The sequence below is a fragment of the Pleurodeles waltl genome, chromosome 4_1 (genome assembly GCF_031143425.1).
Source record: "Pleurodeles waltl isolate 20211129_DDA chromosome 4_1, aPleWal1.hap1.20221129, whole genome shotgun sequence".
NCBI lineage: Eukaryota > Metazoa > Chordata > Amphibia > Caudata > Salamandridae > Pleurodeles > Pleurodeles waltl.
The window spans coordinates 445,952,459-445,966,326 of NC_090442.1; the positions used below are offsets into that span (position 1 = coordinate 445,952,459).

Genomic DNA, 13,868 nt, shown 5'->3' on the forward strand with positions numbered 1-13,868 from the left:
ATCTAAATCCCTCCTCCCCCAGCTTTGCAATTTTGACTAGATTGACCGTATCACTTTTTGAGTATCCCTCATTACTACCCTCCTTTTCGTCTGTGGGTTGCTCAAGCTCCAGTAAGTCTGAAGCAATAACTCCATTTTCTTTAGAAAAGAACCCATCACAGGGTTTGAGTTGGTGTAATTGCTTATTTAGTACAATCTGGATTTGCCCGATCTCTCACAATCTCAAATATTTTCTTCGGCTTGTTAGTTGTGCCAGCAATAGTAGTTACATAGAAATTTTCCTTAGCTTTCTTAATTTCATTTTTATACTGACTCAATGCCTTTTTCAATTGTAGCCTGTTTAAATCTGAATAAGTTTTGCCAGGACACACATTGCTGGGGGACCATGCAAACACCCATGTTCTTGACCATAATACACATAAGAGGCACCTTCCACAGTATATCTGGCCAGGAGAATGTGAGAGAAGATGAGATAGCAGTGTGAGAGTGTGGGGCCAAGTCCCTTTATTAAATTTGAACATATGTTCTTGAATTTAACAATGCATTTCTAAAGGACCAGTGTGGAGCTATACTAGGTAGGCAAATATAAGTGTGTCATCAACATATATCAGGCACTTAAGGTTGTGGATCCTAACGTTCCTTGTCAATGGAAACATTTACATATTAAAAAGAAGAAGACTACATCAGATCCAGGTGGGACTCCATAGCTCTGTTTTCTAGAATTATACAAGATGATGCTAACACAGTCTGATATGAGGTCTCTCACAGGACAGATGTAAGCCAAATATTGCAGTATCAACATTTCTCAATTCTCAGCCAAGTCTCTCCAACAGGATGTGATCATCAGCAATGTCCAACAAAGCAAACGTGTTGAATACAACACAATATGCCGGCTGCTTCTGATTGCTTGCCCATAATAGTTATTTCCAGATATTACAAATAGCTGCCTGTGTATCATGATTTAAATAATACCTGAAGGCAAGTCATCCAAAAACGGCCTATCCAGCAGATACTGTAGTTTTCGATCTTATATTGCCTTTTACAGAATTTTAACTTACATTTAAAGATTTAGATTTGGTCACTTTTATCTGCTCAACACGTGGGCAAATTCTTTATTTTAACGGAATGAAGAACCATAGCATGTTTTAGCTTGGTTGCACATATCCCATTAGTGTATAATTGGATAATAGTCCTCTACATGAGTGGTGCCAGAATAGGAGGAAGATCATTCCATTTCATCACTATACTGAGGAATGTGCACAGCATGCCCATACTAAACCATCTAGCTAAGACTCTACCTCCAGGACTAACCTTGACAAAAAGATATGAACTTATACCCCATTGAGGTATACACAAGAACTAATATTCTGTGCTGGGGAACGCAGAGAGTGAGAGAGGTCAGTTTTCACCCCAAGATTCTCAGTTTTGATCCCATTAATTATCCCAACTTGCCCCCTATACTTTAGGTGGCGTGGCACTCCATGCACAGGAAAACAAGTTAAAGAGCTCTGATGTGCTGATTACCGCAGAGTAACTGAGTGAGATGATATTCTGTGGCCCTACTAGTTACCTTTAATAGATACAACTGGTTTCCAAGGAAAGTTTCTTTGTGGTTGATCTTTGCTGATTTCCTCCATCTTCTCTCTGATTTTCTACATGTTTGCCTTAATTTTCAGATATCTTGGTTATATCATGTTATATCAGGGAAAAGTCCATTGTTAATCTGTCATTTGGAACTAAAACTAAGGGAAACCAATACTTTAGCTTTGAAGGCTTTAGGAAAAGTCTCTACATTCTCAGCTACTTTTTCAGACAAAGCAATGAAGAGCGCATCGTCCAGTCAAGCATGAAACAAGCTATACCCAGTTGTGACCATTTTCTAACTTAAATGTGAGTAAAAGTGGTGAATAAATGTGAATAACCATAAGAGAAAAACAGCAACTTGTGGTCAGACCATGAGATATGCAGCAAACGGTGTGAGATCTTATGACCATGTGTTTTGTATGCACCCACGTTCTTAAAATATTTTATGTACTGCAAGTGTCTTGATGCAAGAGAGCATCATGTAAAATAGGAGCTTCCGTGAAACAGTTTTTTGCAGAGTAGACCTACTTTGGGTATGGGAAATGTTGTGGGTTGGATCCGCTGGACTATGATCAAGCAATACGCAGGATCTGTGTATCACCATCTGAACGGCTCAAACATGTACGTTGTTTATCTTCTATGGATTTTAATTCTCTATATTCATGGCCATCTGAAGTGGTACTGTGGCATTCAGTACGAAAGGACCAGTGAATGTCAGTATGTGTAGTGATTCCGGTTGCCATTGCAATTATAAGAAATGGAGAGAAAACTGCATGAAGGTAAAACCTTCTGAAATTAACTGGGGAAAGTGTCCAATAATTACAAAGACATTCAGATTATGGTTCAGTGTGCAACAACATATGCATGTAATTCCCCATTATTCGAAAGAACATATAATAGGTGTAATCTATTACGCCCAATAATTTCTGATTTTTATGGCGTTGGATTTTACCAAGTATGATAAATATTGAACCTGCTCCAGGCCACTCATAATGAGAGGATGTGTATCCATGCACCCGTAAAACAACTGTTGAACTAAAAATCTAACAAAGTTGTTTTTTCTAATTTACCTTAAAAGCAGAGGGGCTTATTGACAAGGCCCCTGCGCCACTGGTGCATTACATTTTGTGACGCCCCAATGGTGCATTGTGAAGGGCCATATCTACAAGGCTACACAAAGCCGCCACTTTGCTTGGCTTTTCATGGCATTATAGATATGGTGTAAGGCAATGCAGCACAACTCACTGCATTGCCTTACTCTGCATCAGGGAGGCGTTCCATGGGTGTTGCAGTGGGTTTTCCCATGCAATACTAATGGGCTTTGGCTCATTCCTAGATTTACAAGGCATTGTTAACCGCGGAATGTTTCAAATTCTTACCCAAGGAGGAGAAATATCTTTATTTCTCCCCAATTGTTTCTTCTTTCTAAGTGTGCAGCAGCCGCCATGACCTTTTTCATGCAGGATGGTGTCACTTCCTGCAGAGAAACAATCCTTGCACCGTGGTGCAACGGTGCCTGCAATGGCACTAGCCAGCCCATTGTGCGCAAGTACAGGGGGACAGGACAGTAATGTGCCGTATCTTGTAGATACGCCTCATTTCTGTCCTTTCTCTATGGCGCAGGGCAGCGCAGCAAGGTCAACTGCAACGCTATGCTGTGCCATGGGGCTTGTAAATAAGCACCTAAAATTATACTACTCAAAAATATATAGTTACTAAGAAACTACTGACGTTTACAAGATACTATGGATAATCGTAATGTAGATTGCATGGCTTCATACATATATAATTAGCATTGTTGCATTTCCTCTAGATCCAATAGTCTACCTGGTTTAGGAAAAAACAAACTGGGAATCTGTAATGAAGCACTTTGGATCCGTTGCACACATTTCAAGTGACTTCTCATATTCAGCTAAAAACCTTAACCTCTTCCTGTGTGATTCAAGATAAAATTAAAGGTGAAACGAGTGTACGTATGTGTATTATGCAAATCTAGCTGCAAAGAAGCTGACCACTGTACAAAGAGGAGTTGAAGCACATTCCGTCACGGAATGGTGCTTGTAGGTATAGGGAAGCGAGGGATATGGATCTAGTATGAGAAAGAAAGTGTGGAGGTGGGTCAGTAGGGTTGGTAAGGTTTCTTGGGCTATCACGTATGTTATCAAACGTAGGTTTCGCAACTGTTTGCTTGACAATTGTATCTGTTTATGCATGTTATGCACATAACACAATTGAAAAGCTTAATTTCTCTTTGAACTGTACTAATAACACTGTTATTTAATGTATTTAAGGTTTTTTAAAGTACGTAGAAGTAAAAACGAGTTTTGTTTTTACCTGTTCCAAGAAACATCACATCATATTGACCATCCTCTGCCATGACATGATCCACAGCTATCTGTGTCAGCTTGTAGTCCACATTCAGCCTTGTAAACACCGGCCTTCCCATGCGAGGATGCACGGACTTGTACATCAGTGGGTGGTGCTTTATAAAGCTAATTACATCATCTGGAAAGTCTTTGGTGGACTTAATCAGCGGGTCGTAGGTTTTGCTTGGACACTGAAAAGAGGAAATGTTGCATAAAATGAGAACATGATATATTTTTACCATGCTGTACAGTAAAAGTATTTTTACACCATTCGCTGTCCTTGAGTTGATGTCATTTCCTCAGTACGAACGCAAAAGGCTCACTTTGTGATACTCTGTGGGCCACATATTTTCTTCTTCAACAGAGAAAAAAAAAAATCAACACTCCGCAAAACAAGCATGGGTTTGAAAATAGGTAAAATAAGTTAACCAAATGCAATTGTTTACTAATCAACAACATGAAGCCCAGTATTAGTAGGCGGGCCCTTGCACTTGGATTCTACTAGCCCATGGGTGGTCTAAATATTTTAAGGTATATTTGGTGTGTAGATATCCCTAAAGCACTTTCACAAGGAAAAATGCAAGTGCGTATTTGAGAAGCCTAGGGAGCAGAGCTTTATTTTCAATTTAAATACAACCAAGTGTAGTGACTTTTAAGCTAAGTTCGAGGCAGCTCTGAGCAGACACCCACATAAAACATACCCGCTGCAGAATGAGGGTGTTACTCTCCTTCCGTAAATGATTGAATGCGTAAACCATTGTATACACCATGTACCATTTGAATTGTGAGAACACCACTGTATGGCATTTGGGATGTCACCTGTAAAATGTACTAAAGAGGGTTATAACAACATGTTTGCTATTGTGTTTTGAGTAACTGGATTATATCTGCCAAAGTACCATGGAACAAACTATGGCCCATATTTATACTTTTTGACGCTAAACTGCGCTAACGCAGTTTAGCGTCAAAAAGTTTTGCGCCGTCTAACGCCATTCTGAAGCGCCATGCGGGCGCCGTATTTATGGAATGGCGTTAGACGGCGCAATCAGACCGGCGCTGCCTGGTTTGCGTGGGAAAAAACCACGTAGACCAGACAGCGCCGGCGTAGGGGGAAAATGGCGCATGGGCGTCTTAAAATGGGGCAAGTCAGGTTACGTCGAAGAAATCGTCTTAACCCGACTTGCGCCATTTTTTAACGACGCCCATCCCCCATCAACATGACTCCTATCATTGTAAAGATAGGAGTCATGCCCCCTTGCCCAATGGCCATGCCCAGGGGACTTCTGTCCCCTGGGCATGGTCATTGGGCATAGTGGCATGTAGGGGGGCACAAATAAGGCCCCCCTATGCCACCAAAAAAAAATATAAAAAATAAAAAATTATACTTACCTGAACTTACCTGAATGTCCCTGGGGTGGGTCCCTCCATCCTTGGGGGTCCTCCTGGGGTGGGCAAGGGTGGCAGGGGGGGTCCCTGGGGGCATGGGAGGGCACCTGTGGGCTCATTTTGAGCCCACAGGCCCCTTAACGCCTGCCCTGAGCAGGCGTTAAAAAGTGGCGCAAATGCGCCGTTTTTTGCCACGCCAACTCCCGGGCGTCTCTTTTGCCCGGGAGTATAAATACCACGTAAAGGCCTGGGAGTCATTTTTTAGACGGGAACGCCTCCCTTGCATATCATTAACGCAAGGAAGGGGTTCACGCTAAAAAATGACGCACATTCCGGGAACTTTGGCGCTATTCGCCTCTAACGCCATAGTATAAATATGGCGTTAGTTGGCGTTAGTTTTGCGTCGAAATTGCGTCAAAAAAAACGACGCAATTTCGGCGCAAACGGAGTATAAATATGGCCCTATACACGTGTCTTGTTAGCAGGTTAATGGTTACATAATTAGGCGCAGCAATGGACGTCATTTAGGGCAAGCCTGGGGTTGCATGTGCGACCCCTGGCGTCAGACGTGTGAAAAATCTGTGTCAGGAACACAGCGGCAGCGCTTCTTTATGGACATTCGATGGCCCCCACTTTCCTTGTTTTTGTCATTTTTTTAATCATACTAATAGTGAATAACAATTTTAATAATAATATTACATTATTCACTATTAGTGTGATCAAGAATGGAGTACAATTAACTGGAACAATGTGACCCTGCCTGGCACCTGCGGTGAGTAAAAAATGATGTTAAATGTGTGTTGTGTGCATGCTTGTGGGTAAGACTGTGTTTATGTGAGAGAATGAGGAAGTGTGTGGCAGACCTGTAAGATGGGGTGAGGCACAGTGCTGATTACAGCCCGGGGCTCTTAGATTCACTGCCTTTAAGACCACACAGCCCTTCCACCCCACACCATAAGCAAAGCTTTTGGAGCTGTCACTGATGTCCTGGTGAGGTTTCACACCTGGTAAGGGACATTGGCTAAGTAGAACCTCCAAACAATTATCTGGAAAGTGCTTTTTCAGCTTATTGTGCGCACACAGTGATACCGGCTCCCCACCGCGTGACGGTGGGATGGAGCCTGCGTATTGTGGCACGAGGTGACGTTGGAAGGTCTGATGTGAGTGAGTAAAAAGTAAAAGTCAAATGGCGTGTGATGCCAGTTCCGCTACCTCCGGCAATTTACTGAACGGATCTCAATGAGTATAGTCTTCACCCCCTTCCAATATGAAAACGCTTATCAATCATACGACAAAGTCCCTTTAACAGTACGAAATAAAATATAAAAACTGTAATAATAAAGCTGCCTTAAGAAAAGGCACGCCAAAGGATAGCTTAGGGTTAGTGTATGTAAATCAAAAGTTCGTTCACTTCTAAATAATCCTAGCGCTCACATGGAACATTTCTCATTTCTGAGTTTGCAGCTCCCTCTGGTGGTTTCATATTTAAACACATGCATTGGGAACCACTTAAGGTAGACAGAAATGCACATTTGGTTGTTGGTTCTGCTATGAACATACAAAATAAAAGGTTTTAAGTCGAATTCACGTGAAACATATATTTGTAGCCCACAGTGAGCTCATTTCTTAAACGTCCGAACATTCGATTCATCAATTAGGCTCAAACTCTCTTTCCATGCCCCCAGACAAAGTTTATATAAATGCACTAAAGCTTGAATTTACCTTTTGCATTCTTGGTTTGTTAGATACAATCTCTTACTTGCTCATAAATATAAGGAAGTTATTTACATAGTTCTGCCTTTACTTGGAAATAAAGTATTAATTCAAGATTGGGCATATTTCTATCTTCTTTTAGGAATTACCTTTGTATTCAATATTATATAATCTATAAAATATTCTCTGTTACATTTGATCAACTGATTTTAAACTTAGTCAGGCTCAGTTGCCTGTATGAGGACAAAAACATGCAGTTACCAGTTTAAGCATCCGTGCCCTTTGGAATCAGCTTTCCAGTAAATAAAGAAGGTGCAAGATTAAGGGCCTGATTCACAAACTGCAATTTTAAGTAAGGTTACACTTTTGAGTAGGCTTACTACTTTTCAGCATAGACAAACTGTACTTTTGCAGTAACTTACATTTTACTAGTAAGACCAATGCTACAGATTTAAAAAATAACGTATCAATAAACGTTATTATTTTAAATATTTTGATCTAATTTAACATTATTTGCAATGTGATTTTATTTTTAGCCCTATCTCCATTATTTTCTATTGGAGGGTGTTTGGTCTGTGCAGTGCTGTATTTATAAAGGTGTAACTTTCTCCAAATGTCTAAGCCACTATAAAAGTGCAGTTTGTGAATATCAAGGGGAAGAGTACATTTACTCAAAAGTGTAAACTTTCTTATCAGTGTAAGTTACCTTTGTTACTATTCCTTGCAAAATTACAAACTGAAGTATGGGTTTATTCATATTGCCTACCCAACTCACCAAGATGTATTGCTTAGCCTTCCTAGGCAGATCAACACCGCTTCTCAGGAATCCAAAAAAATAACCAAAGGCACCCAGTGTGGGTCACATTGAGTGGTCTCACAACTAGCGCGTGCATGAATGATTCCTTGAAGATAATGCCAGATTCACAGCTGCAATCAACCGAAATGTGACCGTGAATTGAGAGAACCTTAACTGACATGGCAAGAGGGTCAAAACAGAGAAAGCTTAACTTTCAAGTAGATTTTTACCCATTGTGCAATAAACATAAGGGGCCTTTTTTTTACAAGCGCCATGGACAACTTCCTGCACGAAAACAATTCATGTGGGCTTTACATTCTTCTTTGTGTGCTGTAGAATGCAGCATGGCGCAGTGAAAGTTAGAAGCTTTCACTCTGTCATTTTTAGCGTAATTTTTAATTTCAGCTTGAGGCAGGTGTTAAAGTGACACTACCATGTTTTTTAATGCGCCTCCCTTGACTTTGCAGGAGTAGCACCATAATTTTTGGTGCTAATCCTGCAAAGTGCAAACGCTATTGCCCTAACATTCGCCATGGTACGCCCTATTGTAACTACGTCGCACCCATGGTGTTGTTAGGGGGGCTGGACTAACAACAGGACTGATGAGCCACTTTCTTGTAGATATGCCCCAAAGTTAAAAAACCATGGCCCACATTTATACTTTTTATAGCGCCACATTTGCGTCATTTTTTACGCAAATGCGGCGCTAAAAAAGTAGAAATACAAGCCCATGTCTTGAGTATAGGGTCAGCACAATGCAGAAGGATACTGCTCTTGAGCTCATCATCAGTGAAGCGCAAAGCTGCCATATATGACAGAACCACCAGGCCTACCAAGGATTCAAATTTTCACAGTCACATATATTGAACCGGAGATGCTCACTGTCCAGTGCAACAATACATTTAGCTCTATGTGCCGTATGTACTTACCCATATCGAAAGTAGAAGCCACACAGAAAATCAACACCAACAGTAACTAAGTGGCCAGCCACCAGTAACTAAGTGGCCAACATCAAATTGTATAACAGAGAAGTCTAAGCCATTACACTAATCAAAATGTAATTCAGCGCTTTCAAGTGACGCTAAGGTGATATGCTCTGCACTTCAAAGTGCATTGTACATACATAACTACACACATAATCAAGGGAATAGCAAAACAAGGATATCCTATCTTGTAAAATAGTAACACTTCACATTACATATGGAAAGGATGATCCCTGTTAGTACAATCTTACAAAATTAACACTTTCATCACAACCAAAGTTAGTTCAAGGTCCTGCTTAACTGATTAGAAAAGCTGCTTTTTCTCAGCTTTTCTATAGTTAAGTCCTTGATATGTAATTTCACAATTTTCTCCAAAGATTTGTTTCCTGGAAGACTGTAGTCTACTTAGTTGACATACCGACTTCCATCACATCCAAAGCAATACCGGTGGTTCGTTCTTAATGGCGTCCTATATCAGAATCTCATTGAAGGCCCTGATGCATATTGAGACTTTAAGGCCCATATTTATACTTTTTTAGCACAGCATTTGCGTCGTTTTTTGACGCACAATCGGCGAAATCTTACAAAATACAATTGTATTTTGTATGTTTGCGCCATTTTTGCGTCAAAAAGCGGCACAAATACGGTGCTAAAAAGTATGAATACGGGCCTAAAATTCTTATCCTGCAATCCCAATTCTAATTTCAGGGCAGCAGGAGGATTATTTACACTGGATGTAACAAAGGCTCCCACAGCCCCTGATGTGCGGGGGGCGAGCTCCAGAGGGCTCCCTCAATGCAGCACCATGGTCTGGGAGTTCCTGGGTGAGTCAAGAGGGGGGCCTTCAATGTTTTTTGTAGGGGGGCCCCCTCCAGAATTGTTACGCCACTGATTGGTTATCGTTATATCTCTTCTGTATACAATCCTGGCGGCGGTTTTCTTGAGCAGCTGGCTTTAGAGGGCCCAGTAATGTCGACCGCCGGCCCAGGAAGTCTCATGGTCATGAGGGAGACCGTAGATGTTTTACTTGAGACATCTAAAATGTTGAACACTGGCCTGGAAGCGGAACCTCTCACTATTTTTGTGCGACAATGTGAGCCAGGAATCAATCCATCTTAAATCAAAGAACCGCAAAAAGCTACAGAATCCTGAAAGGCATCCAAAAATATGACAAGCTGATGTCATGAGAAGATGTCCTTCTGGCTGAAAGGGAGAGCTCATCAGAAGGAATAATGCCTTGAAGTCTCTCGTTATTAGTGATACTCGTTGCTGCTGTTGATTTTAGGAGTTGAGCCATTTCCTGAATTGTTTTTTCTAAAGATTTTTTTTCTTCTAAAAAGTAGTTTTCCCCAAGTTATTTATTTTAACGTAACACACGTACTATGTATGCATATAATGACAGACCCCTTTCAGAGGTAAAATTAGAGTTCAATACTCTGCTAATACTAGATGGCTGCAAATGCCACAGAAAAAAATATCTTATCACACTCATCAGTGTCTTGCCCCAGAGATTGCGACATTTCAGTAATGTGTATCATTTCTGCTGTCTGTGTGTTATATTCTGAGCGGTAAAACATTGATCTTCAATCGAAAGCTGTCACCCATATCTGAAATTTTAATAAAAAATATATTGATTATACATGCTTTATAAAGCCTGTTTCTTTGACCACCCCATTACACAGAATTGTTTTCAATCAGTTTTGCTTTGAGGAATATTTGTTTCTTCAGAACCCAAGAATGAATTCTTTTTCTGAGGCCACATCACACCGTGTCCCACTTTTGAAGCAAATAAATGCTGTATTTTTTAACGGATTGGTTTCACTTCACATTCCGCAGCTATGCAATCACTGTAACGTCTTGTTCCTGAGATCCCCTCTGTAACTCTCTGTCTGGAATGGTGCCTTGCTACAGTCAGTCTCGGATTCATTTCAGAAACCTGCGCTCCTTGTGAGGACCATGACGTCAGTTAAGCCAACATCTACAACGAAGGCATTTGTTTGCTGTTTTTATTGATGTTCACGTTATTCCACAGGCCTTGACACGGGGCAGCAGCTTGTATTCTATAGCAGAAGGGATAGGGGTTGCTACATAGTGAAGTTTATGTGAGGTAGAGAAACATCATTGACATTGGGAGGGGGCAGAGTTTACAAGGCGCGGAACTGAAGTGGAAATATGCACAGCATCATGGAATACAATATGATTAGCGAGCATCTGGCACCAGGGACACATTGTGCATACCAAGGCCCCAGGGGCAGTGTTTACATCCAGTGCCCGGATACCCCCTGGGTGATAAGCGTGCTATACAAATCCTCATAACATAACATAATGCATAACATTGATTAGGGTTAGCCTGGGATAGCACCTTATAGCCCTGGCTTGCTCTACGTTACTAAAGGCATTGACATTCTAATTTTTAGAACTCTGTTCTGTTCCAGTCCATCTATCAATCCATAATGTTGATGACACTCCTAAAATTACTGACATAAACCAATGTTGCTCATGAATGTACTTTTGAACACCTAAATAAACTGACATAAAATGCTAAAAAACCTGCATCTTAGGGTGATCACACTGCAGAAAAACACAAATTAATGTGGCACTAATGTCTGGGTAATGATTTCAGGCTCTGTTCCCTGTCAACATTTTAGCACTGCAACCTTCATAACATGTGCATAGATAATATATAGGGCCTGAATTAGATCTTGGCATTAACACTGCCAATCTTCCATGGCGGTGGACCCAAAAATACAATCAAGTCAATGGTGTTACATCTGCCGTATTTAGATGTATTGCAGCTCAGCCGCAGACTGCCATGATGGACTGGTCTTCCTAGCCATCAGGCTGGCCGGTTACCGCCAACCAAACTTAGATGTTACAGTCCTGCAGGCTGTGTACTGGTGGCTGATTGCTGATGGAGGGAGCCTGTTGCTGGACCCAATGGACATCGTACAATGGTGGTGGCAATGGAATAGAGGTAAGTCTCTCACACACACACACACACACACACACACATACACACACTGTACCTTAGCCATATGTGTCCCCCTGCACAAAACACAATAAACCACATACACACTAATATCATTACCATTCCAACACCACACAACATCTACATACCGAAAATAGACATTGTCATAAATTCATGACACAACACCACAAATTATTGATATTGCACCCATGCACAGCCACAACAACTGACACAACTAGACACTCATATACAAAAACACACTCACACACAAGCAAATGTACACACATCACAACAACAACAACCACACAACAACACTCACCTGAATGTTGCACACAGCAACACAACACACACCAAACATACACAATAAAATGGAAACCACATTCAAGTGGAACACATACAGGCACAACCACAACACCCACTTCAGCTCCCTCTGCCTCAACCAGCCGATCAAACTGCACACACACATAGACGTAATGACTCTCACATGCACAGCTGGAAGCACAACATCACTGGTACAAGTTGCCTTGCAATGTGAACATATGGACATATTCGATGGGTGTGAATGTAACATCAATGTGGTGCCAGCATTAATTTGGCAAGAATACTGACACCAAAATAACAGTTCTGTATGTGTGTGATATTTGTCATGTATTAGTGTGTCCCCATCCACATCCCAAACAAATTTGCTCCCGACATGCATGGCATAGTAATTTAAAAAAATGACTGTGACATATAAATATATGATTGCAGTGGTCCTGAGCTCATATGTGGTGACCACACAGTGAACACAGCCAATGTGTGTTCCCTACCTTTAAGCCGGGCGAAGGGGAGAAGGGTGTTATTTTCTCTGTGGTCCAGTGGCAGCAGTGACTGAAGTCCATTCATGGTCAGTCGAAAACAAAAGTGGAATGGGGAAAAAAAGGTAGGTTTGTACCCCATTTCCCCACCAATCTACCAACTCAGGTGGTGGAAAGGCACATCCAAATTAGCTAGGTGGAAAAGGTGGTGGAGTTCTGCTAACAGCCCCTATTACAAGTGTTGCCACCTAGACAGCTGGAGGTTCTTGGTGGAGTCAGCAGGACTTAGGTGCACTTTCACCTATGTTCCATCTAAATTGGGTGGAAAGCCATGGAGGCGGATGGGTTTTCTGACAGAAAACTGACAGTGGGATAGGTATGTCCAAAATTTAAATCAGGACCATAATGTCTTACCATTAACTAAAAAAACCTCACAAATTTGTGAAGTGATTGAGTTAATTTATATTTTCAAATGTCACATTTTCAAACTGTAGCTTCAGCAAAGATGGTAAAGTCAATGTCAGCTGATATACGTGTATGCACTCCCAAAAGAGGCAGCTGTATGTCATATAGGGCCATATGTACAAACACATTTTCCCATAGACACAAAATGGGCAAAACTGCTTGCTACATCTGGCCCATAGGGTGTGAAATTTAGTGGAAGTGTATTTCATAGTTTTGCTCACTTAAATTGCCAGGAGTTTCTTATTACCAAGGTGTGTACTAAACAATGTCTGACTAAGATACATATACTCTTGCTCAGATCCTGCTTGCACCATTAGCCACTCTATTTTAATCTTATGTGACCACCCTATTTGGAACTGATGGGATATTCTTAAGAATTCTAACTCTGGGTCTGATTTAGACCTTGCGAGAGGGAGGCTGCACCCTTCCTCCAACAAGATACTGCCATTTACCACTCAGCTGCTAATTAAAAGTCAGTGGTGAGGGTAGGTATGGCACCTATGGTGCTATTCCAACCACAGGGAGTGGCCTGTTAAACACCGGCCATGTCTGGAATGATTAGCAGCATTGGCCAGCCAAATCTGACCTGTCATGAAGAAAGCATTGTGCTGGGGTGGCAGTGAGGTTGCCATGTCATCGCTGGCAGAGGCCCTTTTTATATTTCAACTTGGAATTTAGGAAATTCCTAGCCATTCGCCCAGCAGATTAATGCTAATATGTGGTAGGCCAGGCAATCTACAGGAATTCCCTCAGCCTCAAGCAGTGTGAAATGGTTAATTCTATCCCTGCATATTGAGGTACAAGGGAATC

At 41.4% G+C, this 13,868-nt stretch overlaps 1 protein-coding gene across 1 annotated transcript in view; it reads right to left on the bottom strand.

Moving 5' to 3' along the window:
* Positions 1–13,868, bottom strand: part of SEMA3D (semaphorin 3D) — a 358,213-nt gene that overhangs the window by 96,315 nt on the left and 248,030 nt on the right. Inside the window, exon 12 of the mRNA XM_069228712.1 lies at positions 3,919–4,141. Coding sequence (XP_069084813.1) covers positions 3,919–4,141 — 223 coding nt within the window. The remainder of the gene's footprint in view (positions 1–3,918; positions 4,142–13,868) is intronic.